Source organism: Narcine bancroftii, chromosome 14, assembly GCF_036971445.1.
Source record: "Narcine bancroftii isolate sNarBan1 chromosome 14, sNarBan1.hap1, whole genome shotgun sequence".
NCBI classification, from domain to species: domain Eukaryota; kingdom Metazoa; phylum Chordata; class Chondrichthyes; order Torpediniformes; family Narcinidae; genus Narcine; species Narcine bancroftii.
This window is the reverse complement of record NC_091482.1, coordinates 16,432,603-16,456,343: the sequence shown is the minus strand read 5'-3', so window position 1 is coordinate 16,456,343 and position 23,741 is coordinate 16,432,603. Positions and strand designations below refer to the sequence as shown.

At 39.4% G+C, this 23,741-nt stretch overlaps 1 protein-coding gene across 5 annotated transcripts in view; it reads left to right on the top strand.

The window, feature by feature from the left end:
• The first annotated feature begins 65 nt into the window (after nt 1-65).
• The window catches only part of mrm1 (mitochondrial rRNA methyltransferase 1 homolog (S. cerevisiae)), a 34,610-nt gene continuing 10,934 nt past the window's right edge, over nt 66-23,741 (top strand). Inside the window, exons 1-7 of one of the 5 annotated variants that reach the window (XM_069911529.1) lie at nt 66-1,228; nt 10,204-11,135; nt 12,567-12,660; nt 12,764-12,884; nt 14,141-14,260; nt 15,262-15,339; nt 15,440-16,098. In XM_069911529.1, the coding sequence (XP_069767630.1) occupies nt 10,228-11,135; nt 12,567-12,660; nt 12,764-12,884; nt 14,141-14,260; nt 15,262-15,290 (1,272 nt within the window). In that variant the 5' untranslated portion in view covers nt 66-1,228; nt 10,204-10,227 and the 3' untranslated portion in view covers nt 15,291-15,339; nt 15,440-16,098. The other 4 variants (XM_069911528.1, XM_069911527.1, XM_069911525.1 and 1 more) reach the window with 4 other exon arrangements.

Genomic DNA, 23,741 nt, shown 5'->3' with positions numbered 1-23,741 from the left:
ACAGTCTTGCTAAATGCTCAAAAGATTTCACGCAGGTGCATGAACGAAAGTGATTTAGCTTCTGTGTGTACATGTTTGAACCAAGTTTACCTTTCAACCTTGTGTATTATATCTACTATTTTGAAATAAAATTAAATTTGGGGAAACAGTACAGTAACAGCCCTTCTGGCTGTGCTGCCAAAATGTACCAATGAACCTACAAACCCTGTAGGTGTTTAAAGGAGGGGATGAAACCAGAGCTCCTGGAGGAAACTCAGAAGGACAAGAGAAGAAGATATAAACTTGCAAACAGTATCAGATCAGAACCCTGATGGCTGTTGCTCTAATAGAATCTGAATTAGAATTTGTTGTCCTGAAATTTATTTTTTGCAGCTGTATTACAGTGCAAACATAGCTACAAATTACATTTCAAAAATAGTGCAAGAAAATCTGAGAAAGTAAGGAATGTCTGTAGTTCATTGTCAATTAAGAAATTTGGTGGCAGAGGGGAAGATGCTGTCCTTGTGCTACTGGGTGCTCATTTTCAGGTCTGTACCTTTTCCCCCCCCCAATGGGAGAAGAGTGAAGAGGGCATAACTTGAGGATGGATGTTACTTTCTTAAGACACTTATAGAGGTCCTTGATGGAATGAAGACTGGTGCCTTTGATATTGCTGGCCAAGTTAATGTTTTTTTCCTGTCTTGTGCATTGGCATCTCCATACCAGACAGTGATGCAATCAGACAATGCTTTATGGTACACCTGGAGACCAACAGTCTTTCGTGCCGTACCAAATCTCAAACTCCTCACAATGTAGAGCAGTGCTTTCACCCTGCTGCCCTTTGTCTCTACAGAAGCCTTGTGTAGTTTTCTAAAGTGCTACCTGGCAAATGCATGCATCCATCCAGCACCACATGTATTTGTTATTTGGCCATTTTCTGTGTTCATTAGTACCTTTTTTTTCTTTGGCTTGGCTTCGCGAACGAAGATTTATGGAGGGGTAATGTACCTATTTAAAATTAAACAACAGTTATTTCTATAAACTAAAGGCCTGTACAATTGACCCTGGACTCTTTCCATTGGTCATCTAAATACATTTTATCCCATCATGTTTTTGACTTTGTATGTTACTGTTGCAAGAGGTTTCTGCTTATTATCCATCCCTAATTGTTTTTCTGCAAAGGTGTTGGTGATGTCAGACTTCAAATATGTTGGCAGACTTGGTGGAGGTACTTCCAGAGTGCTATTAGGTAGGTAGTTTCATGATTTAACCCAAGCATTGATAGAGGAATAGTAATGTAATACAAAGATGTGTGACTTGGACAGCATGTGGGTATTCCCAGGCATCTGTCACCTTATCCTTGACCATGGGTTTAAGGAGCTGCTGTTGTAGTCCAAGCACATAGCCATTTTCACTTGGTCCTAAGCATAAAAAAAATTCTGCTTGTTGAATTGTAACATTTACCATGCTATTACTTATGATCTTGGGTCACTTCATTTTGTTTTTCTAATTCTGAGATTATTAGCATTGACATTTTTTAATGTAGAAACAAGTGCTTGATATAGATGAATGAACAAAGGACTCAGGCCAATCATTAAGTATAATTATGACATAATCTGATTGGAATTCCCCCCCCCCCCCCACCTTTATTCTAGATGGTCCCTGGAAACCATAGCCTCCTGCACATATCCTTGATGATTGTGTTTGATGTTCCACACTTCTAAACTGTAGCAGGTAACCAGTATAGACTGCCAGACCTTTCCCTGTAAGACAACTTGTCGTTTTGTAAGACAACTTGTCGTTTAGAGTTGAAACAAAGCCTGGTATTGTTGGCTTTGAGGGCGGTTCACAAATGTGTTAGAGAAGCTAGCAGGTGATGCAGCATTTGGAAAGTAAAGGGCAGCCAACAGTCTGGTCTGAGGCCCTTCTTTAGAATTAAAGATGTTTCGAACGGTGGGTGGAAACAAGCCCCCAGGGAAAACCCACACATACACAGGGAGAACATGCAAACTCCTTACAGACAGCATGGGAATTCAAACTCCAGTCCTGATGGGCATTGGGCCAAAGTCGATGCACAGTGGCCTGACAACCTACTTGCTCCTAATTCAAAGGAGCTGAGGATACTTCTATTTGTGTTACTGCTGCTCTCTTTTCAGTTTTGTACTGTTCACAAAGGAACGTAGATCAAGAAAATGGGCAAAGAATACAACTTGCCTCCCTGTAATCGGAAAACTAGTAATTAGTTAATGAAAGACCCTCAGGTTTTTCATCTATTAAAACCAATTGCAAAAACTCAGCATACTTTATATTGCAAACATTAAAAATAAATAACCAATCTTTTGGGCTTGAGCTCTTCAAGGTATGAGCTCTTCAAGGTATGTAGGCAGGGGTCCAAACAAAATGGTGGAGGAGTACAGGTAGGAGGTAATGGGTGAGTAAGGGAGGGAGGGCACACCAGCAAACCAAGGGAGGTGGATTCAGAATTCACAGTGATTCAGAATTGTCATAAAATGTGTGGCAGCTTCATAAACATAACCTTGAATCAGAAAGCAAGGCAGTTGTCTGGTTCATTGATTATTGAGGGAGGATGTGGCCTGGGTGGTGGTGGTGGTCTTTGAGGTTAGAGGCTGTTAAGACACTGCCTCATGTAGAGGGAAGAGGTGGAGAGTTGGATGGAAGAGGACAGTTGGGGAAGCGGGAGAATGGGCTAGCACAAACTGGAGAAGTTGATGTTAGTGCCATCCAGCTGCTGAGTGCCATTTTTTAAACTTTTTACTTCCGTGATGGTGTCAGCAGACTAGTGTTTTATTATTAATGTATCTTCACCTCTTATTGCTGAGGTCCCAGTACAGATCTGTGGCATTACCAAAATGATTCTGAATCAGAACTTATTGTCATGAACATGATCGGTGCAAACATTGCTATAAATTAAATCTGATGGCTGAGGGGAAGAAGCTTCTATGCTGCTGGGTGTTTGTCTTCAGGCTCCTGAACGGATAGCCTTTTGAACAGTGCAGGTTTTGATAGTGCAGTTTATAATTTTAATATTGTAATAAAAAAATGTTAAATTTTATTAATATTGGATTACCAACAGTGGCGCAATAATTTAATATGCCAGCAACAATGCTCGGTTGCGTGTTATTCAACTTTATTATTGCTTGTTTTTTCGTTCTTTCGTGGGAAGGCCGTGGCTGCTCTGTAATATGCTGTATAAAAGTGCACCCTTACAAACAATATGATTGGAAAAAGGAAATTGTGGTGAAGGTGATGTGTGCAGTAAATGGCTAACATCAGTAAAGAAACTGCAAAGTATTAAGTAACATGAAGATGGTGCATCATTTACTAAAATAGCATGAGACAAACATGAATGAATTGTCTGTTAGAACTCTAATCAAGAATAAAGATAAAATTAAAGATCATGGAATGGCAACAGCATCTTGTATGACTAAAGTGAGAGTTATGCAATGGAAAATAAGGAACAGAATTATAGAATTGGAAGTACTGAGTAAAAATGCTGTGAACTGCAGTTTTTCATATCACTGAACTCTTTTGAACATATTAACTGTTATAAAAGGTATCCCTGCACCTCTTCCCTGCTGAGACTAGCAGGAAGTGGCCATGGCTTGGGTGCTGAGGATAGAGGCAGCTTTCTTAAGACACTACCTTGATGGTGTGAAGATTGATGGCCACTGGCTGAGTCAGATGGCTTTCTCAGTAAACTTGTAGAAATTTGCAAGTCTTTAGTGACATACCAAATCTGAAACTCCTATTGAAATATATCCACTGGTGAGCCTTCAATATAGAGGCCCCAGAACAGATTTTTTAGAGATGATGACCCAATGAAATCTGAAGTTAATCCTTTCCATGGTTGTGGCACCACTTAACAAGCTGATCTATCCCCATGTGATTCTGTGGATGACCATGGTATCATTGACAAATGGTTTTATGGCATTTGAATTGTGCCCATCCACACAGTTATGGGTTTAGAGTGTCGAGCAATGGGCTAAGCATGAAAGTGCATTTGTGCATGAAGAGCAGTTTCTGATTCGTACTGACTGGTCTTCTAATGAGCAAACCATGTAAAAGCCTAGGTTTTGAAGCTTGTTGACTAGCACTGAGAGTATGGTGGTGTTGAAAGCTAAGGCTAATTTTCATCAATTACAGCTTATGCATGTGTGGCAGTTGTCAAGGTGATCAAGAGCTGAGTGGAAATCCTTGGAGGGTGGTATCTTGTGAACCTGCAAAAAAAAATCTTGCAATAACATTTGTAGCATCCTTGAACCTGCAGTTCACTCACTCATTTCACTTTATATCTCTTAACTTTACTGATAACTTCTGAAGCAATTTGACATTTACAAGACGGAAACAAAAATGTATACCTCGGTGGTTTGGACACATTTTAAGAAGAATTGGGCAATTAGGTCAATTCTTGCAATCTTAAAATGCTTAGTTGGTTTGAAATGTTTAAGCCATCGAATTTCAGTCTCCAATGTTTGTTAAATTGTTAGCATGCAAGTGACATCAAAAGAAAAGTTCAGGAGAGAGATAGTGAGTTTTTAATTCAATGGTAGATGATTAAAAGGCTCCAAGGCCCATGGATGTAAGAAGAGGGTCAGATTGTTGTGGTTTATATAGATGGGCACCATGTGAACTGTTCTATCCATATTCCTACTGTATAAAATATTGCACTTAAACTCTATTTCGAGGGCAAGAGGCACTTTGAACAAAAATGGCATTTCAAACACGACCTCGCCTCCATCCACCAAGGCCCAATGGGCCACGTCGGGGGCGGGGCTTGTGCGCGGGAGGGCGCCGACTTCCGCTTCCGGCGGGTGCGCGAGCTGCCATGTGGCCGGGCCGGGTCGGGCCTCGTCCTCCGTGAGTATGGCCGCTCGGGTCTCCCAGAGGCTTTCATTGCGAGTTCAAGCCTCCGCTGGGTGGGCCGAGAGCGCCCACCGGGTCCAGGAGGCCCTCCTGCGGAACGCCTCTCCCTTCCTCTTCGGCTCAGCCCCGCCGGCGCGGGTCTGGGGTTCGACGCCCCCAGTGCAGTGAGAAGGGTGACACATGGGAGCACAGTTTAAGGAACCTGGTGGGTGGGGGGGGGGGGGGGGGGTGAGAGCTTCCACACTCTCCAGTTGTTTCCCCTAACAGGTGGCAGGGAGGTGAGACTGTCCAGGGTGTGCTGTTTGTTGGGTATGGAGGGGGTTTGTGTGGTGTTCTGAGCTACATTCCTGCTGTTGAGGAGAGCAGCTCCAACCGTGATGCAACTACCAAGTGTGCCATCAAAGGTGCACCTGTAAATGTTGTTGAGGGACAAGGGGACATGCCAAGTTTCCATGGTCCTTTATGAAAAGGTTTTGGTGTGTTGCAGAATATACAACATTACAGCACAGTACAGGCCCTTCTGCACTTAATAGCCGCTTTCAGGTGGCCCGGAATTCCCCAACGGAAAGCCGTCCAGAATACCCCAACGGAAAGCCGCCCGGATTACCCGAATGTGGCTGTTGGGAGGCCACCTGAAAGCATAGAACCCTGACCCGAGGAGAACTTGCCCAACCCTCCTCGGGTAGGTGTATTCTCTGCTTCCAAGCAATTTTTTTTTCTTCTTTATTTCTTCTTCTTCTCCCCTTCCCCCATGGCACCTGAAAGTCGACAGGACCCAGCATTTGCTCCCGCTGCGGACCCTTCAGGTGCCGGAACAGCACTTTCAGCGTTGCCACCAGAATGTCTCTTCGCACACCTGCCGCCGGCTCTGGAGCCGCATTCTCAGCTATTCCACCTGAAAGTGGCTAATGTGTGCCAACCTATATATTCCGACCAAAAACCCTTCCTACCTCAACCCTTTAATTTTCTCTTTTCCATGTGGCTCTCTAAGAGTCTCTTAAATGCCCCTAATGTATCAGCCTCCACAACCACCCATAGCAGTGCATTCCAGGCACCCACATTTTTTTTTAAAAAAAAAAAGAAAATCTTACCCCTGATGTCTCCCCTAAACTTTCCTTCATTCACTTTGTACAGATGTCCTCTGATGTTTGCTACTCCTTCCCTTGGAAGATGCTGGCTTGTCTACCTTATTTATACCTCAAAATCTTGTAGACCTCAATTGATTCACCTCTCATCCCACTTCATTCCAAAGATAAAAGACCTAACCTTCCCTCATAAGACTTATTTTCCAGTCCATGCAGCCTCATGGTAAATTTCTACATCCTCTCCATAGTTTCCACATCCTTCCTTTAATGAGGTGACTGGAACTGAATACAATATTCTAAGTGTGATCTCACCAGAGATTTGTCTAGTTGCAACATGACCTCTCAACTCTTATACTCAATCCCCTGACTAATAAAGCCCTGCATTCCTATCACCCTGGACAAACTCACCTCCCTCCCACCTATTAGGGGAAAAGTTCAAGGTGTGAAAGCTCACACCAACAGGCCTAAAATGTTTCTTCCCTGCAGCCGTCAGGCTTCTGGATGCTCTAATACTGTTTCTTGACCCTATATCCTTGACCAACAATCTGGCCAATTTAATTTGCCTCGAGAGTGATGCAACTCTATGTCGTCTTTTCAAATTCCTTGAAATGGTCAGCTAACAGATTGATCAAAATTGAAACTGCGGAGAAGCATCAACTCAAACCTTTGCAAGGTCTTTGGCCTGAGATGTTAACTTTGTTTCTCTCCAGCATTTTTTCCTGATCTGAGCATTTCCAACAACCTATTTTTTATTTTTGAATTTAAATCTTGTGCAGTTATTTTGCTCCTCTGTTAGATTTAAGATTTATAATTATCACTGAAGGAGGAGATTTATAATGTCTCCCGTGCCTTTCAGAATGATTTCACATATCCTGTTAATACAGTATTGCAAGGTTCTGTGTGGTTCTATATAAATGCCACCTGAGCATTCTTCAGTATTTACAAAGTGCCTTTTGATTGCCAAAAGGCCTGATTTCAATTTTTAGAATATACCTCCAAGTGTGGGACATGCATACTCTTTGTGTATATTTTCATCTCCCCTTTTTATGAAAACCTCAATCAAATTTTTAATTAAAAAATTTTAGACATGCAGCACAGTGACAGGTCTTTCTGGCCCAAATACCCCAATTAACCTCTACCCTGAAATCCATGACATAATTTTCTCATTTGTTCAACCAACCAATATTTTGAGTAAATATGTTGGTCTACTTCTACTGCTGCATAATTGGATGCATAGCTTTCTGTCCTACCACCAAAATAGTAAATCAGTGGTTTTCAAACTGCCCCCTAAACTCACATTCCACCTTTAGCAATCATTATGCCATAAGTGCTCTGTGATTAGTAATGGATTACTGTGAGTAGAAAGAAAAATTTTGAAAACCACTGTTTTAATCGTACCTAATTGACTCGTTATGTGCACCGTTTCATAACTCCAAAGAAAATGGGCCAATGACAATTTTTCTCAAGCAAAATATTTCAGTAATGATTGGGTCTAGAGCATTGGTTCTTAACCTTCCCACTCACACACCCCCTTAAGCAATCCCTTACTAATCACAGCACTTATGGCATAGGGATTGCTTAAGGTGGAATATGAGTTTAGGGGGCAGTTTGAAAACCACTGGGAGTAAATGGTTGTTACCTCATCACAGATTTTTACAGGACCTCATGCTAGACTTTGGCAGGACTCAAAGTGAAAAATTACAGTCCTCAGTCCTGGATAACACTTTGTAAATACTGAAGAATGCTCAGGTGGCATTTATATAGAACCACACAGAACCTTGCAATACTGTATTAACAGGATATGTGAAATGATTCTGAATGGCAATGATCGTGTTGCGTGTGGATTGTCTGATAGCTTGCTCAGGTTCAAGTGGGGATATTAACTTTATACCTTTGCAGATTTACCCTTGCACATCAATCACAGCCTTCCAATTTGAGTACTTTCCCATTATCCTTCTTCATTTTCGCCTGCTCCTCAGACAATTTCCTGGTCAAATCAATAACTTCAGGTACCACAAATTTGGGATGAGTTAAGGAAGCAATTAAATACCATTAGAAAGAATGAAATTGAGCACTTTGTGGTCAACAGACTCTGTAGATCAAATGAATACTTGGCTGTACTATACAGATAAAAGGCCCTTTGAACTAAGAAACCAGCAGTAGCCTCTCCTCCCCTTTAGCTTTCCATGTCAAGACCCTGGAATGAGTTATCTCCTATTTCATGCCCACCTTTCTTCTTGTGTCAGGTTTCTAGTCCAATGCTGGTTGATATCAAATCTTGAGGACAATTTAAAGCTGCTAAGCTTCTCACATCTATGAATGTTGCTTGCATCTTAATTTGATTGTCTTATTATAATTGAGTAGAGGCCATTCACCCCATGAAACCATACCAACTCCCAGGGTATCAATTAATTAGTTCAATTTCCCTTCTTTCTTTGCACCCCCTATAACTTGTTCATGCCTCTAAATTCTCCTTTTTTTTCTATAAACCTAAAGGACAAGTTGTGGTAGCCAATAGGTGTCTTGGTATGTGGGAGGAAACCCGTGTGTTTGTGGAGAGGACACGAAATTGAGAAGGATCATGACCTAGGTTGGGTTGGAGGTCCCTGGAGCAGACAGACTCCCTTTAAGGTCATTGTTGCTTCTTATCTTGGCCATCACCCAGGATGTGTTGTATTGTAATTCCACTCAATTTTTCACAACAGATAGGAGCAGAAGTAGACCTATCAGCCCCTCGATTCTATCATGAACTGATCTATCCTCCCATTCATGCTCACTCCGGCTTTCTCACCGTAGTCCTTTGTGACCTGACTAATCAAATACTTGTCAATCTCTGCCTTAAATACACCCATCGAATTCACTTCCGCAGCCACCTGTGGCAATGTTCCACAGACTTGTGACCCTCTGGCTATTTTGTCCCCAACTTGCAGCGTCTGCTTTTGATCCAAGATTTGACATTTAATTAGAATATTATTACTATTGACTTTAATATTTGGAATGCTGCCCATCTCTGCCTCTGTATTGTTATATTCACTGTTGCTTGAGCATGGTTCCCACTGCCCTCTGCAACCTTGGACCAGGTTGCTGCTTTACATTACATAACATTTGAAATATAGTCACCTGTTTTGGGCACAGTCTTTTTTTTTTTTTTTTAAATTTTTTTATTTTTCACACCATAAATCACATTAGCCATGATATACACTATTTCTTTTCACACATATACAGTGACCTTTTCTTCCCCCCCCCCCCCTTTCCTCCCAAACCACCCCCCCACCCCCCCCCTCATCCATTTTAGGTATACAATCTAGGTTGCATTAAGCCAGTCAGACAATGTTGTCATTCAACAAAATTACACCCGAAATTCTACTGAGTCCATTCTTTTCTTTCCTTCTCCTTCCATCAACTTAGGTAATGTTTGTCCCCGGTAGGTTTTCGCTATTGTATTTAATGTAAGGCTCCTATACTTGTTTGAATATTTCAATATTATTTCTTAACCAATATGTTATTTTTTCTAATGGAATACATTTATTCATTTAAATTTGGTAGTTTCTTCCTTTTAATTTGGTTATGTATTCCATTAATATTTAAAGACATATAGTTCAGCGTAGCCCTTTTATATTTTGTTTATCTTCTCTTTCCGTTTTTCCATCATTACCTTTCCTCCTTTTCCATTTCTGTTTTCTTATTTTCAACTCTTTATAAGACAACATTCCTACAACATCTAACATTTTCCTTATTCTCCTATTTCTATCTTATTTATCCCCAATCTCCCCTTCACCTCCTGAGTTGTCCTTTATCCCTTGTCGGACAACCACATCTCCCCTCTCCATTTGGATTTGCGAATCCACTCGCAAGCGTCAACTGATTTTGCAGTGACCGCTATTTCCCCCCACCCCGCCTCCCCCAGAAAAGATTTCACTTTTCATATGTCACAAAGGTTGTTTTGGGCACAGTCTTCAAGTGAAATCTTATCCTTATCAACCATTTGCTTAGTGTACAATAGAAATTGCTAAATCTTGATCAGGTATAGCAACTTAAGCAGGTCACTCTGCTCAGCTCAGGTTTGTCAGGTCTGCTGGTTTGTCATATCCTATCTACTGTCTCAGATCAATTGTCTCTGCACATAAGAGAAATCAAAGCGGAGCCGTATGGTTTAGTACTACATATACTGGTGCATTGACTTACTGGGCTGTCACTATTACTTCAGTGAACAATCGTAAATCGTAGTTTGACAGAAACAATTTGCTTTTGACAGGTGGAGTTTTTAAAACAGGCAAAAATGTCATCTATTATGTTGAACGAAACTGCCAGGTGTCTGAGGAGGAGTCTGTGGCAGTTTCCAAGATTACGCTTTGTTCGTCATTGTAGTTACAAAAAGAAAATGTCCCCTGACGGAGCATCACTCAAACTGTACTCCACGGTTAAAACTGAGAAGGCATCAAAGTCAAATAAGAGTTACAAACCTGACTTCAATAAATCAGAACTGGATGTTAAAGGTAATGCAAAGAGATTAACTGAGTACTCAGAGGGCATCCAAGAGCCTGCTGCAGACAGAATGGCAAAGAGCCCAGGAATTGATCTGTCCATTGAAACTTCAGGAAGACAAAATGATGCCATTTTTACTCCGCAGTCTCAAAAGACTTCCAAAGTTACAAGTGCACGGACAAACCCAAAACCTCGTCAATTCCATAATTTGGAACTTGAGAATCTTGGAGACAATTTTATGAAAAGGAAATTGCCAAGGATTTCTCAGCCTTTTATAAGGGAAGCAGGTTCAGAAATGTTATTTGGTGTGGTGCCGTGCAGCCTGGCCCTATCTCAAGTGCGCAGAAAGATTTTCAAGCTGTTTGTTAAGGAGAATCGAACAGAGAGACCTGAAATGCAGGGAATCTATCAGCAAGCCGAAGAGACCAGAGTACCTGTGCATCAGGTGAAGAGAAAGGTGCTTGACAGGTTGTGTGAGGGTCGAGTTCACCAAGGCATTTGTCTCGAGGTGACGCCACTAGCTTATGTGAACTATGACCATTGCTGTTCAGCAGCTATTGATGTTCCTGAACATGAAGGCGATGACAAACCAGTGTTGTGGCTGGTATTGGAAGGAATCCAGGATCCCATGAATCTGGGAGCTTTACTTCGTTCAGCGTACTTCCTTGGAGCAGATCTTGTTCTAGTAAGTCAGCCAAACAGGTAACTATTAAGGCTGTTGTATTTTGAAGTAAACCAATTTAAGGTTAATTCTGTTATGTGATTATTCAGCATAATTTGTAAAAGGGATGAAATTTGTTGTTAAATGTATGTGATCCTACTTTGTCCAAGGAAGGATTAACCACTTGTTGACGTTGGGGCATCAAAATATTCCTCTTGTAAATGGATTCTTTTATTTGCAAACAACTGTGTCAATTTATTTTGAAATCCCCAATCGTAAGTAGCATTTTGAAACTCATTTTTACTTAAAACTAGGAATCAACAGGGGAGGGGGTTTTAACAAATTTTTAACAATTTTTACTTGAAAATATTTTTTGAGATTTAACATGTTTTGCAAGCATCTCATTAAAATGCTGTGGATGGCTCACCAATATTATCCAGCAGGTGGCACTCCAACCCTGTTTAATAAAGCTGGAAGGCCTGCTTTCTCTCTCACCCCACATTTGAATAAGCAATCAAATGGTTCCTAGTTCCTTTTCAGCATGTAAAACTTGATTTTGTAATTGACGTAGATGGAGAAGGGGGCTGTTTACTAAAACAAAATATGATTTCAGTTTTTAAAAGGTGTTTTGAAATGCAAGATATGTTGTTAATTACCATGATATCTGCAACTGCTATGTCATACAAATCAATTCCTGACAACTAATTGACAGAAAAATAACATCCTTTTATGCAGAGAAGGAGAAGCCTTTATTATGACACTTGTGTAACTGTGATTTTCATGGTAAATATAGCCAGCATTGGTCTCAATACTGTATATGGAATAAATGAAGTGTATGCCCTGAAAATCTGGGTGAGGCATTTTAAATTCAAATTTATCCTAGAATAGTTAACAAAGTTTAAAAACTCAGCCATAGCTCTCATCTGAGTCTTTGATGTAGTTCCAAGCTCCATATTGCACTGGGCTTGTATAAAGTGAGGCCAGGCAGTTAAGAAAATATTCCACTTTTCTGTGTCTTGACTATTCTATCCCTTAGTTGACTGCGTCAGCAACATTTTGGAAAATCTTGTGTAAAAATACCAATTTGTAATTTGTTTGCTTTGAAACACTTTTTGTATAGATTGTATAGAATGTGATGTTTAATGTTCAGGCTGTAGTTTTGAACTCTGGTATAGAAACTAGCAAGAGCAATATCAAAACCTGCTCCAATCCTGAAGCTAGAGTATCATTCTTCATGACAAGCAGAATACTGATCTCAAGATCATTGCTTTTTCTGTGCCTATTCTAAAAGGAACACTTTTTTTTTGGACATGACAATAACATTGTTTGTTAAAATCATTTTTGTGTATGAATTAAATGTCACACGGTGCAACAGAAAATGGAGAAATGCAGTTGTGTTTATTTGTGGAGGATTATGCTCTGCGAAATCGAGGATTTCTGTTCATTAATATTCACCTTGCATTGTCTTCCAGTTGCCTTCTAACACCAACTGTGAGCAAAGCTAGTGCAGGAGTGGTAGAAGTTATGACTGTTTATTGCACACATAACTTGCCCCAAGTGCTAAAGGTAACAAAACATCAGATATATTAAGTATTTTTTTCCCCCCTAAGAGTATTTCTAAAAAAAATTGTGATGTTGCTTAATCTGTTTATCTTTAAATTCAACACAGGCAAAAGCGGCTGAAGGGTGGAAAATAATAGGTACTGTTGGAAATTTGGCTGAAAGCACCCTTGTACCAGTCATTCCTTGTACTGAGTTCCAGTGGAATAAACGGACTATACTTGTTTTAGGTAATGCTAAATGCTGCGGGTAAATTATAGGCATGAGAATTGAATGTTTTAAAACAAAATAAAATAGTGTTGAGTTAGACTTTGCATTAACCTGCTGTAGTGATGCCTTAATCTGGAAACTGTGACGCTTTCATTGAAGATAAAAATAATAGAAATCAAATTTCTTGTTTATTTCATTGTGAGCCAATACCTTTTCAAGGGTGCTACACTATGAAAATACAGAATTGTGTTTTAATTATACCAATTCTGTATTGTGTTCTGCAGCAATCATAAACTGATCTATTTTTCTTTGCTTGAGTAATTGAGCAAAAAAGCTAGAATTTATATCCAGTTCAACACCAAAAAGTGTAAAGTGATATGGTGCTTTTCAGAGAGACATTAAAACTTCTGCCTCGTCAGGGGAATTCTCTGAATTCAAATTCAATATTTATTATTGAACGCGTACAAAGAAAAATATTTGCTCATTTATTCTTTGTGGGTCCTTGTTTTGTGCAACTTGGGTGAACTTGCCTACATAATAACTAATTGAGGTGATTTGACATGCTAATTTTTTTTTTTAGAGATGTCGCATGGTAACAGGCCCTTCCGGCCCATACTGCCCAAATACACCAATTAACCTACAAACCCCATTGTTTTTGGAGGGAGGGAGGAAACCCAAGCAGTGACAGAGAGGACATACAAACTCCTTACAGACAGCACTGGATTCAAACCTGGGTCGATGCAAGTGTAACAGTGTTGGCCTAACCACACTGGCCTAAGATATCCTAAGGATTTTTAAAAAAATGTGAAGATGGGTAACCTAACGAGGGAGAGAAGGTTTATTCTGCAGCTGTCCGTGGCAGTAAACTCATCACTGGAATCTTTGCATCAAGGTTAACATTTTGCATCAATTAAAGAATGAGATTAAGGCTCTGAAATTAAATTCCGGTTAGACATCCAGATCCTGGGACATCACAAAATGACTCCATCATAGTAGCAGTGCAATTCCCTGGATCCTCTGTGAACTTTGACCATGTATTATCTACATTTATATTTATCTGCATTAGCCTAATGTATTAGTTGTACGAAATGCACAGAATCTTTTTTGGCACTTGACCAAATTGTTGGTAAAACCTGAGTTTTGTTAGCAGTGATTGGAATCTGCCAACTATTTTCATTTCATTCAAAGTACCTTCCTTACCATCTGTTTCATTGGTGGGTTGGAAGAATAAATCCTTCATGGATATCAAATTTGTTTTTCTCTTTCTTATCGCCAGGAAATGAAGGTTTTGGCATTTCCGATGATGTAAGCAGCCTTTGCCATACATTGCTGACGGTGCCAGCAGGAAGAGACCTGCAGCCTGGGATCGAATCTTTGAATGTGTCTGTTGCTGCAGGTAATTGTTAACAAAATAATTCCACACCAATTTGCTTTAAGTGTAATTCATTTTCCATCTTGGTTAGAAACAACAAATGTTCGCATTGAAGACCAAACACTCTGTCAGCCTTTGGGCATAAATATCACGTTGAAGGGTTCTAAGCATTGAGGAATGTTCTCTGTGAAAATTGTATATTGTATCTTAATTCAGAATTAATCCATAAGCCACTCTTTTGCTGATGTGCATGTTATATTTGAGGTTACACGTTCATTTGACTGACAAATGTTCAGTTACTTACGTTTTGCAGTATTTTGGCCATTGCACTTTCTTTGCTGTATTCGGGAATTAAATATTTTATGGGCAATGCTTTAGTTCGTGAATAATGAAAAGAATTGGCAAGGTATGGAACAATGTTTCTGATAGATGATTTGTATTTGAAAAATATTAAGCTGATTACTATAATTGGACATGTAGATTAATTGGGTAACCTGATTTTTTGGGATTAGGTGTGGGCAGAAACAATGTTTTAATTCTTGCTTCCTTAATGTAACTGGAGGAAACTAATCAAATCACTAAAAACTTCAAAGTGCCCTTCATCTACCTCATTCTGCCTTCTGTTCGTCTAGTATTGGATTAATTCCCAACAATAATCTCAGAGCAGCATTTGATGGGCAATGGCGTCACACAAGACATTTTTACCACATCTTTGCCAGTTTGGGTCCCATGTTTCTTGTGCTCAGTGTACTATAATTCTATTGTACAGTTTGTGTCTCTTTTCTGAAGGGCTGTAGCTCAGCTACATGCAGTCTATGTTGCCTCCATCCTAAGATGCTTATTCCATTATACAGAGGGGTGGGGAGTCTGTGTGCCAGGGAGAGCCATGGTCAAGGAAATCGGGGAGGCTGGCGCAATGGATATCTGAGCACTTGGGATGAAATAAGAATAATATGGAAGTCTGCTCACTTTGCAAAGGTGGATTGTAATGGACTAGATCAAATACCTAGCATTTTTTTTTGAAGCAACGAATTGGAGGAATAGGTCACTGTGATTAATCGACTGAGATAATGCTTCAACCACATTCTAACCAAAAGAAGACGGTAAGTTAAAACAGAAAGTTTGACAGCAAAGATGAGTTTCTTGCATCCCAGTTTTGTTTGCATCATGTGACTCCGATTCTTAATTTTTTTCCTTCTGCAGGGATTCTCTTACATTGCATAACTAGCAAGAGGATGAAAGGCCCCCCAGGTTGATGGCTGCATACTCTATGAAGTGATCTCCTTTGGAAATGGCTCAACAGCTGTGCATATGTTTGATCTGTTTGGGCCAGTTTAATTACTGTGAATGTTTCAACCTATTTCTTTTGATTTTCAGTATAAACGGAACCTTGATGAATAAAGAGTTAGCCACACTGACTTTAATTCATGTTGTGGAATAATAAATTTTATTTGTGTAAATGTGATCATCTGCACAGATTGTCGTTTGAGTTGGACCCACTCAACTAGGCAAACTTGTGTGCTTTGAAACTCATCTGTACATTTGGGTAACATTTAAGTGATCGCTGTAGCCAAGGGGATCTGCCTGCAAATATCTACAATAATGATTTAGAATTTACTTATATTTTTCTTAAAAGTAGTATATGCATTTCAATTTGCATCAGCCCATTTGGCTTTTGGACATGAGTCATCTATTCCATTTCACCCTGCTAGGTCCATGTGTCCTTCCTTTGCTCTTTCTCTTGTTCATTTATCTACTCTCCCCTAAATTCTGGTGAATCTTATAATACTTGTAATTATTATTCCATGACTTTTATAATCTCTTTTTAAATAAAATGCTGAAAATCAGCCTTGTTTACTTCAGGATTGTGTCAGTATTTTGGATAGCATCAAACCTGAAAAACTGCTGCTATGTTGATTTGGAGATGAGACTTTTTTTTGCTGTAGAGAATCTTCAGGGCCTGATAGGTATTTGAGTTCCTCCCTAGAAAATGTATTGGACATGCAACAAAAGTGGCCCCTTGCTCACTTTTCAAGATTCTGGTGTATAATTTGAAAGCCACCTGTTAAAATTCACAAACACAAAAAGACAAGATGGGTAAAGATCACTGGGTTCATGAATTCAGTCTTGCTTAATGGTGTAAGATCTAAGCAATAAGATTTGTGGTATTACCCACTAGGGGAGGAGGCTAAATAGCTTTTTTTAAAAAAAAACAAAAAACCAGCTAATATAGACAAAATGATTGAGATATTGTTTTGATCTAATCAAAGTATCATTTGTTCGTAGTGTCCAAAGGGATCGATGTGGCCAACACTGTAAATGTTAACAGGAATTGAGAAAGATCCTGTGACAGTCTTACTGAGGCTGATCTGGAAGGTGTGATAACAAGGGGTTGAAGAATACTAAATTGACTTGACGTTAGGAATTGGGTTATGATAGTGGGGGCTTATGTTTCAGATTGGACATCTGTGTCAGGTGGTGTGCTGCAGGGAATGGTGTGTGGAAAAATTTGGATGATGAGATAGGTTAGGTTTGCAAATGACACCAAAAGTGGGCTAAGTAATGACATTTTAACTCTGTCAAGTATGAGGTGTGTTGAAGTTTGGGAAGAACTTGCACAGTGAATGATAGAACAGAGGGAGCTAGGGGTTAATATACATCATTCCCTGAAAGTTGTGATTCAGGTAGGGAAGAGGACATTTGGCATACTTGCCTTGTTGGATCAGGGTATTAAGTACAGCAGTCAGGACTCGTGTTACAACTGCACAAGAAGTCTAAGCCTTGAGCTGGGTAAGGTGGAGTAAAGAGTCACCAGGACTGGACATTATTTTATGACCAATACAAGTCTGAACAATGCAGATTGTTGTCATATGCAAACTTAATGCGCCTATTAGTGATCATTTTAAGGTGATTACTGGCTTCATTATGGTCTTCATCCAGAGATTTTGCCACAAACAGTAACACAATCCAATAGAACAAAACCATACCAAAACAGATCTCCATACAGTAAGTTCATATCCTATATAATAGTCTGCTTTGAGGCATGTTGTCAAAAAATAACTACTTGATGGTTAAATCTACAAATTCTGCCAGGTCAATTTTATCAATTTAAGTGATAGCATTTGAAAAATTCAGCTAAGTAAGTTGCCTTGTGTGTCATTTTCTAAGCTTTGAATTTTCTTAGGGACATTATTTTAGTAGTAAAAGTGATCAATTCCTGTTGAGATAACTGATCTCGCAATGCCTCAACAATCAAGTTAGAGAGATAGAAGCAGGGGGGAAAGAAAACAGTATGCAAAGATGGATTTTTTTTGTCCAATGATTTTTATGTGAATAGGTTATGTTATTGGACTGTAAAGATTGGCTGAGACTAATTAAATCGAGTTACATCTGAGCAGCAAAGGAAAACTTCCAGCAGTTTATGTACATTTGGTTACAATATTTAATTTCTATAAAGAACAGGGCTAATTTTTACAATTCGTGTTTCACTGACTCTTTGTGTCTGCTTGCTGTGCAAGTCGATGGATGAAGCAGGATGGATGCACAGTTCCACTGGTACATTGAGGAGCTTTGCAAGCTGTAAAAGCCAATTGCCATCCAGCAAGTTACCCCATTTGTTTCCACTGAACTCCATCATTCTTTATTCTGACAAGCAGAGCTGTGCATTTCACCATTAAAGAAAATAATATTTAAATATATTCTTGCCCCATGGGTAACATTGTTATGGCAATGTTTAGGGCCCAGCATTGGGTGCACTGAGAGTCATTTGTAGGCCAGATCAGAGAGGGGGAAAAAAAAGCTCTACTGAAGGACATCTGAACTGGAACCAATGCCTAAATTTACCAGACTTGTATTGAATTCACTTTGCCACAATGGATGTTCACATTCGAACATCTGAGTCCCTGTCTCTAACCACCAATCAACCATTGCCTGTTCATACCCTTGTGACTCGTAACTACATGTGCAGTTTTCTGAAAACAAAATAATAACCTGTGTCTGTAGAGAGCTTTTCACAAATTGCATCGTTATCTCGTCATGTTTTATAGCCAATCAATTATTTCTGATGATTGGTGACTGTCTTGGATCTTAACATTATTACGAGCTCCCGTTTAGTAAAATGGGATTATCACTTTAAGAGATAGTATAGACAGGAGGGACTGAATGGTCACAGTTAATCTTTCACATAAGCACAAGTCACAGCCTAGTAATAATTTGATACATTGGAAGAACTGAGGAAAGGTTTGTCACGGTCTGTTCCAGAATAAGATACATTTGCAAAGACACCAATTTTTTTTTTTGCAAGTGAGAACCATTCTGGCTGCTAAAGAGAAAACAACTCTTGTAGCCAGCCATTTTTTTTGGGTGAAATTCAGAGCAAAGCATTCTCTGAATGACTGGTCCTTTTTGGGGGATTGACCTATGCCAGGAGGGTCTTTTTGGGAAGCAAAGTGCTTCATTTTCATTGTGTCTAATAGTGGAGGTCACTTGGAGAGACCGGTTCATTTTAAGTGAGACGAGGAGTGAAGTTACTTGGAAGAGACCGGTGCCAGGGTCTTAGAAACTTTGTGGAGGCTGCCCGGTTCAAGTCTTGTCTACAAAAGGACTAGGAGTGTTGTCATGACTCATGTGGATGGACATTTCTTCAAAGGCAACACAAGAAGAATTTGTGAGTCTGGCAGCCACAATCCAGTCTCCCCATCAATTCTGGGCATCAAGTTTCAAAGGCCTACGATTCAACTCTAAATCTAAAAGTCTAAACATCAAAGTAACTTTCTAGATTTTGGCCTGGACAGTAATGGTTTGGGTATCTCACTCACACAGAGCTGGGGATAGATTTATTAAGGCATGTTTAAAAGTTAAGACTATAGTTTGAGTTAGAAGTAAAATTAGTGTTTTAAAATTAAACTGGTTCATTGCCTATTACTGCTCGTTACGCGCGGTTTGAAACAAAATACTGTACATCTTGTGTAAAAGTAGAGTTTTGTCGACCATATTTTAATGTTAAATTTATGGGGTCGAATATTTACGAGGATACTGCTTTTGACTGTGTTAAGTACCTGCGCTGTTTGAAGCGTCGGGAGCGCTGACGGGCAGCTCGTCGGCCAGGAATCGGTGGTAAGTCCACATTTGAGGCGTTGGGTGTTATAATGGGTGGGCCAAGGGAGAGTCAACGGTCGAGGTGTCGGCAGCTCTGATGGGTGGACGGATGGTACCAAAAATAGGGGTTGATTTTTACACACAATACATTGGCAAATATTAGATTTTTGGGTCAAAATAGGCAGTCAACTTTACAGATGAACACAAATCTATTATAGCTTCGTGTATTTCGATAATAGTCTTTTTGGTTTCAATGGTTAAGTATCTTCAACTATCACATTGTCTTCATAATCGAGAGGGCTTGCCTCGAACCTCCACCCCCCTTAAAATGATAAGAAGACAAAATGACTTGATCCAGTGTGTAAAAGTAGATGACACATTTTTCCTGTTTATTTTCATTGTGTGATGACATTGTTTAATGGTTTTATTGTATTGTATATGTTGAATGTTTAATGGGTTTGGAGGGGGGTGGGAAGGGGGAAGTGGAGAGGGAAGGGAGGGGGGAAAAAAGGGGAGAAAATGCCACTGTGTATATTTAAGAGGGAAACGTTTGTATTTTGGTTGATATGGTTCACAGTGTGAAAAATAAAAAATTATAATAAAAATTTTTAAAAATAAGTGTCACATTGTCTTTATTCATCATGTACTCTGCTTTAAAGGCCAGTTAGAATTAGGATTATTATTTTGATGTGGCACAGGTGAATCCACTTCAAATTTATTATTTATTTTATTGTCTTAATGTCAAGATAATTGTATTACAGATTTACCAAATATATTGATCAATAGTTCAAGGACAAAATAGACATGTTTACATTTTTTTCTCCAATCTTTGCCACCATGCCAGGTCTTGTTCTTTAGGTTGTCAACTCGGATGTCTTCTTTTCAATTGCAAATCTTGATAGTGACTTTTGGAAACCTTTCCAGGATAAAATTGACCAAACACGTCTTGCAAGAGCTTACTGTTGAATTGGTGTGATAGCTGTGTAATTCTCTCTCTGTGTCTCTCTTTCTCTGTGTATCTCTCTTTCTCCCCCACCCCCTTTCCACTGGCATTCCAGTTAATTGGTTGTGCAGTGTCCAGGGATAGGAAGCCCTTTGTGCCATTTCCACTGGGCCACCCTGAACTGGGACACTAATTGCTTTTCCACTGAACACAACTCCTCCCAGGGGATCGGAGTGTTCTGCCTTCGACTGGAAATGGGTGACTTTTCTCCCGTCCCTTTTCCACTGGTTTTATCAGGACGCCGGCATCAGCAAATGCGGGGGATATGAGTCGGGGTAGAGGCGGATAATCCCCGGCTTGAAATTGTCATTTGATGCTAGTGTTTAGACAGAGTTCATTTTCCACTGGACCCTGACCCAGTTAATTCCTGGGACTGTCACTGCACAGAACTAAATGTAGTTATCTTGGTGTTGAGGAACTGACTAAGTAGTAGTTCTCAAATAAAACTCATGGACATTACAATGTTGGTACAGAATTAGGAGAGAAATCTGGCAATGTTTCCCTTACTATTTGTTTTTTTAAATCACTGCTGTTGTCTTTCGAGTTGAAATTATGGAGGGAAGTTCCATGTCTTTTAGATCTATTTACTCATTTTTTAATGAGAAATTAAGCCAGATAGCACACTGTACTATACAAAAATAAAATAAAAGCAAAACTGCGATCCCTTGAGTACTGCATTAAACTGTTAAAGTAGGTTATTTATTCCAACCTTGAGCAGATTTTAATTCACAAATCTTGAATTAGAAACAAGAGTATTACTAATTGAAGCCATAGTCGCAATCCAATTGCCATCCCAATTGCAAAGAACTAACTTGTCACAAATGTTAATTTGAGGACCTTCTGGGGTGTGTGTTCAGTTGCTGCATGAGATGCCTGGCGTTCAACATTGGCTCCAGAGGGATCACTATGGAAACTTGAGAATTTTGTGATGGTTTCACAAAATATTCCAAGTACTATTGATCAGAAGGTAACTTAATGTGGTAAGTGCAAATTGTAAACAAACTCCATTCGAGTTGAAGTTTTATTGTCATTTAGCCATATACAGCACAGAACAGGCCATGTTACCTACATGATATTCTTTACCTTTTGTCTGCCGTAAGATAAACAAAAGAGCCTGCAGATGTTGGGAAAAACCAGAGAATTACAGTATTGCACAGAAATTTTCCCCCACTTGCAATTAATGAAAGCAATTTTCAATCCATTGCTGGGGCAATATGTCAAATTAGCTTATCCTTTCATCCCAGCAACTGATGAGGTTGATTCATGCTGTTTTTAGATGAAAAAAAAATTGTATTCCTCCCCTTAATAAGCAAAATAAAAATAAATGAATGGAAATTGTTTTGCTGTGCCATAAGATTCATTTGTGTATACAACCTAATACCAATCTAAAGTCTGAAAAATACAGAGTCACAGCAAATTAGATTACTCATGCAGATAATTCTTATCTTTTTGGTTCCCTTTTCTTTTTACTGATTCTCTCCCACAGTGAAAATACTCATCCTGTATAGATTTACAAGTGTAATAAAAGCAAAACCATTTCAAAGCAAGATTATACTTATACAGTTAATTATAGTTTTCTCATAACAAATCATATTTTCATTGCCTTGATGCCTCACTTCAAGGCATCATCCTCAGAAATATTTCCTGCTGCAATATCATTTAATCTGCTGACTGAAAATGGTTGATTAGCAGGTTTGCCTTTGAATCCATGAATCTTGGAGGAATGGAAGAAATGCTTTTTGTTTTTCTTGGGCAGGGGGGGTGGTGCAGGCACATGTTACCATGCAGTGTAAACAAGGATGGGAAGATTTCTGCTGACCGATATTCCTAGTCAATTAGTGAGCAGGTTCAAGAATTAAAATGTCGATGAGCTGATTTCATTTAAGTACCAATTAGTGGAAATTTAACTCGATGTAAATTGTTGACAAGTACTGATATTAACCTTGGAACATCAGGTAAGATGGACTACATCCCTTTACAGACCTGCTTGCAGTTCTGAATCCTCATTGCCTTGGTTATTCCAGAACTATCCATTGGCTTCACACCACTTGAGGTTATCTAAAACTCATCACCCAACACCGGACATCCTGTTCGACTAACACTTAACTTTGTTGGAAGACATCATCTCGAGTTCTGGAGTTATAATACTCGCGTCCTAGTCTTCACACCCTTACTCCATTTTATATTTCTATTAATGTGTAACCTCTTCCAGCCTTCTCTGCTTTCTGCCATTTGCACATACATTTAGATCCAAGACTTTCCATGAAATACACCCTTTAAAGCTGACTACTTTGGGTAAAATGCTCTAATATTTCCTTGTGGTTCTGTGTTAATTTTTGTTTTGCAAAGTGCCTTGGATCATTTTACGTGGCTGAAGATGTTACACTGAATGGTAACGCTGGATAACAAACATTTTGCTTCCTGAACACTTCTGGCTGGTAAAATTGCATTCCTCCCCTTAATAAGCAAAATAAAAATCACCTGCAAATTTTCCTGTCACTTAATTGATTTTTTTTTAGATACATCTGGTTTTTTGTGATTTCTTGTCAAGTTTTAAGTCTACTTCAAGCATTCAAAACCACAAAGTACAACGTGTCGTTGACAATTCATTCCCTGCATTCGCACTTGGACATCTTCCCTACTGATCTTAGTGCAGTTTAGTGAGTGATGCAGATGGTGAAAAGTTTCACCAGGACATTGCAACCATGGAGAAACAGTATCAGGGCCACTGGAATCCATCAGTACCGGCCGACTATTATTGGACACTGACGCAAGCAGCGTCAGATGCTGAGTACAAGCGAAAATCGGTGGCAAGAATGATGCAAAGTGGCAGCATCATTATGCAATTAAACTTGCTAAATTCAATAAAAGTTTCTCTAACTTCCTTTGCGATACAGCAAATCCAAAATTATCTTTACGTTTAGCTTGTTTATCATCATCCCCAATTTTTTTTCGGGAAGCAAACCTTTCGCAAACGTTTTCTGTCCAGTGAAATCATTGCACTTGGAAAATGTTTAAAAACAACCATAACCGTGCGTTAAATACAAATCACCTAATTAAACTCCACTAGAAAGTGCGAAATTATGGAGATACAACTAATTTAACCTCTGCTCACAACAGTGGTCTGAAAATTAGTTCTTTACATTTTAATGGCACTTGTGCACCACCCTCTCAATGTCTTTCCTTGTTCAATCAGTTCCATTAGTACCTTATCTGTCAACAATGATCTTGGCGACTTGCTCTTAAAATGACATTCCTCAATATTACAGCAATCCTCTTGCTGCTGGGGAGTTCTGGTACTTCGCTGCCTTCACACTGAGTAGATTGTGTCAATGACCCCTGTTTAAAAAAAAAGGTTGGATCGGATTGAAGCGTACACACTGACCCAAGAAAACCCGGTTCCGT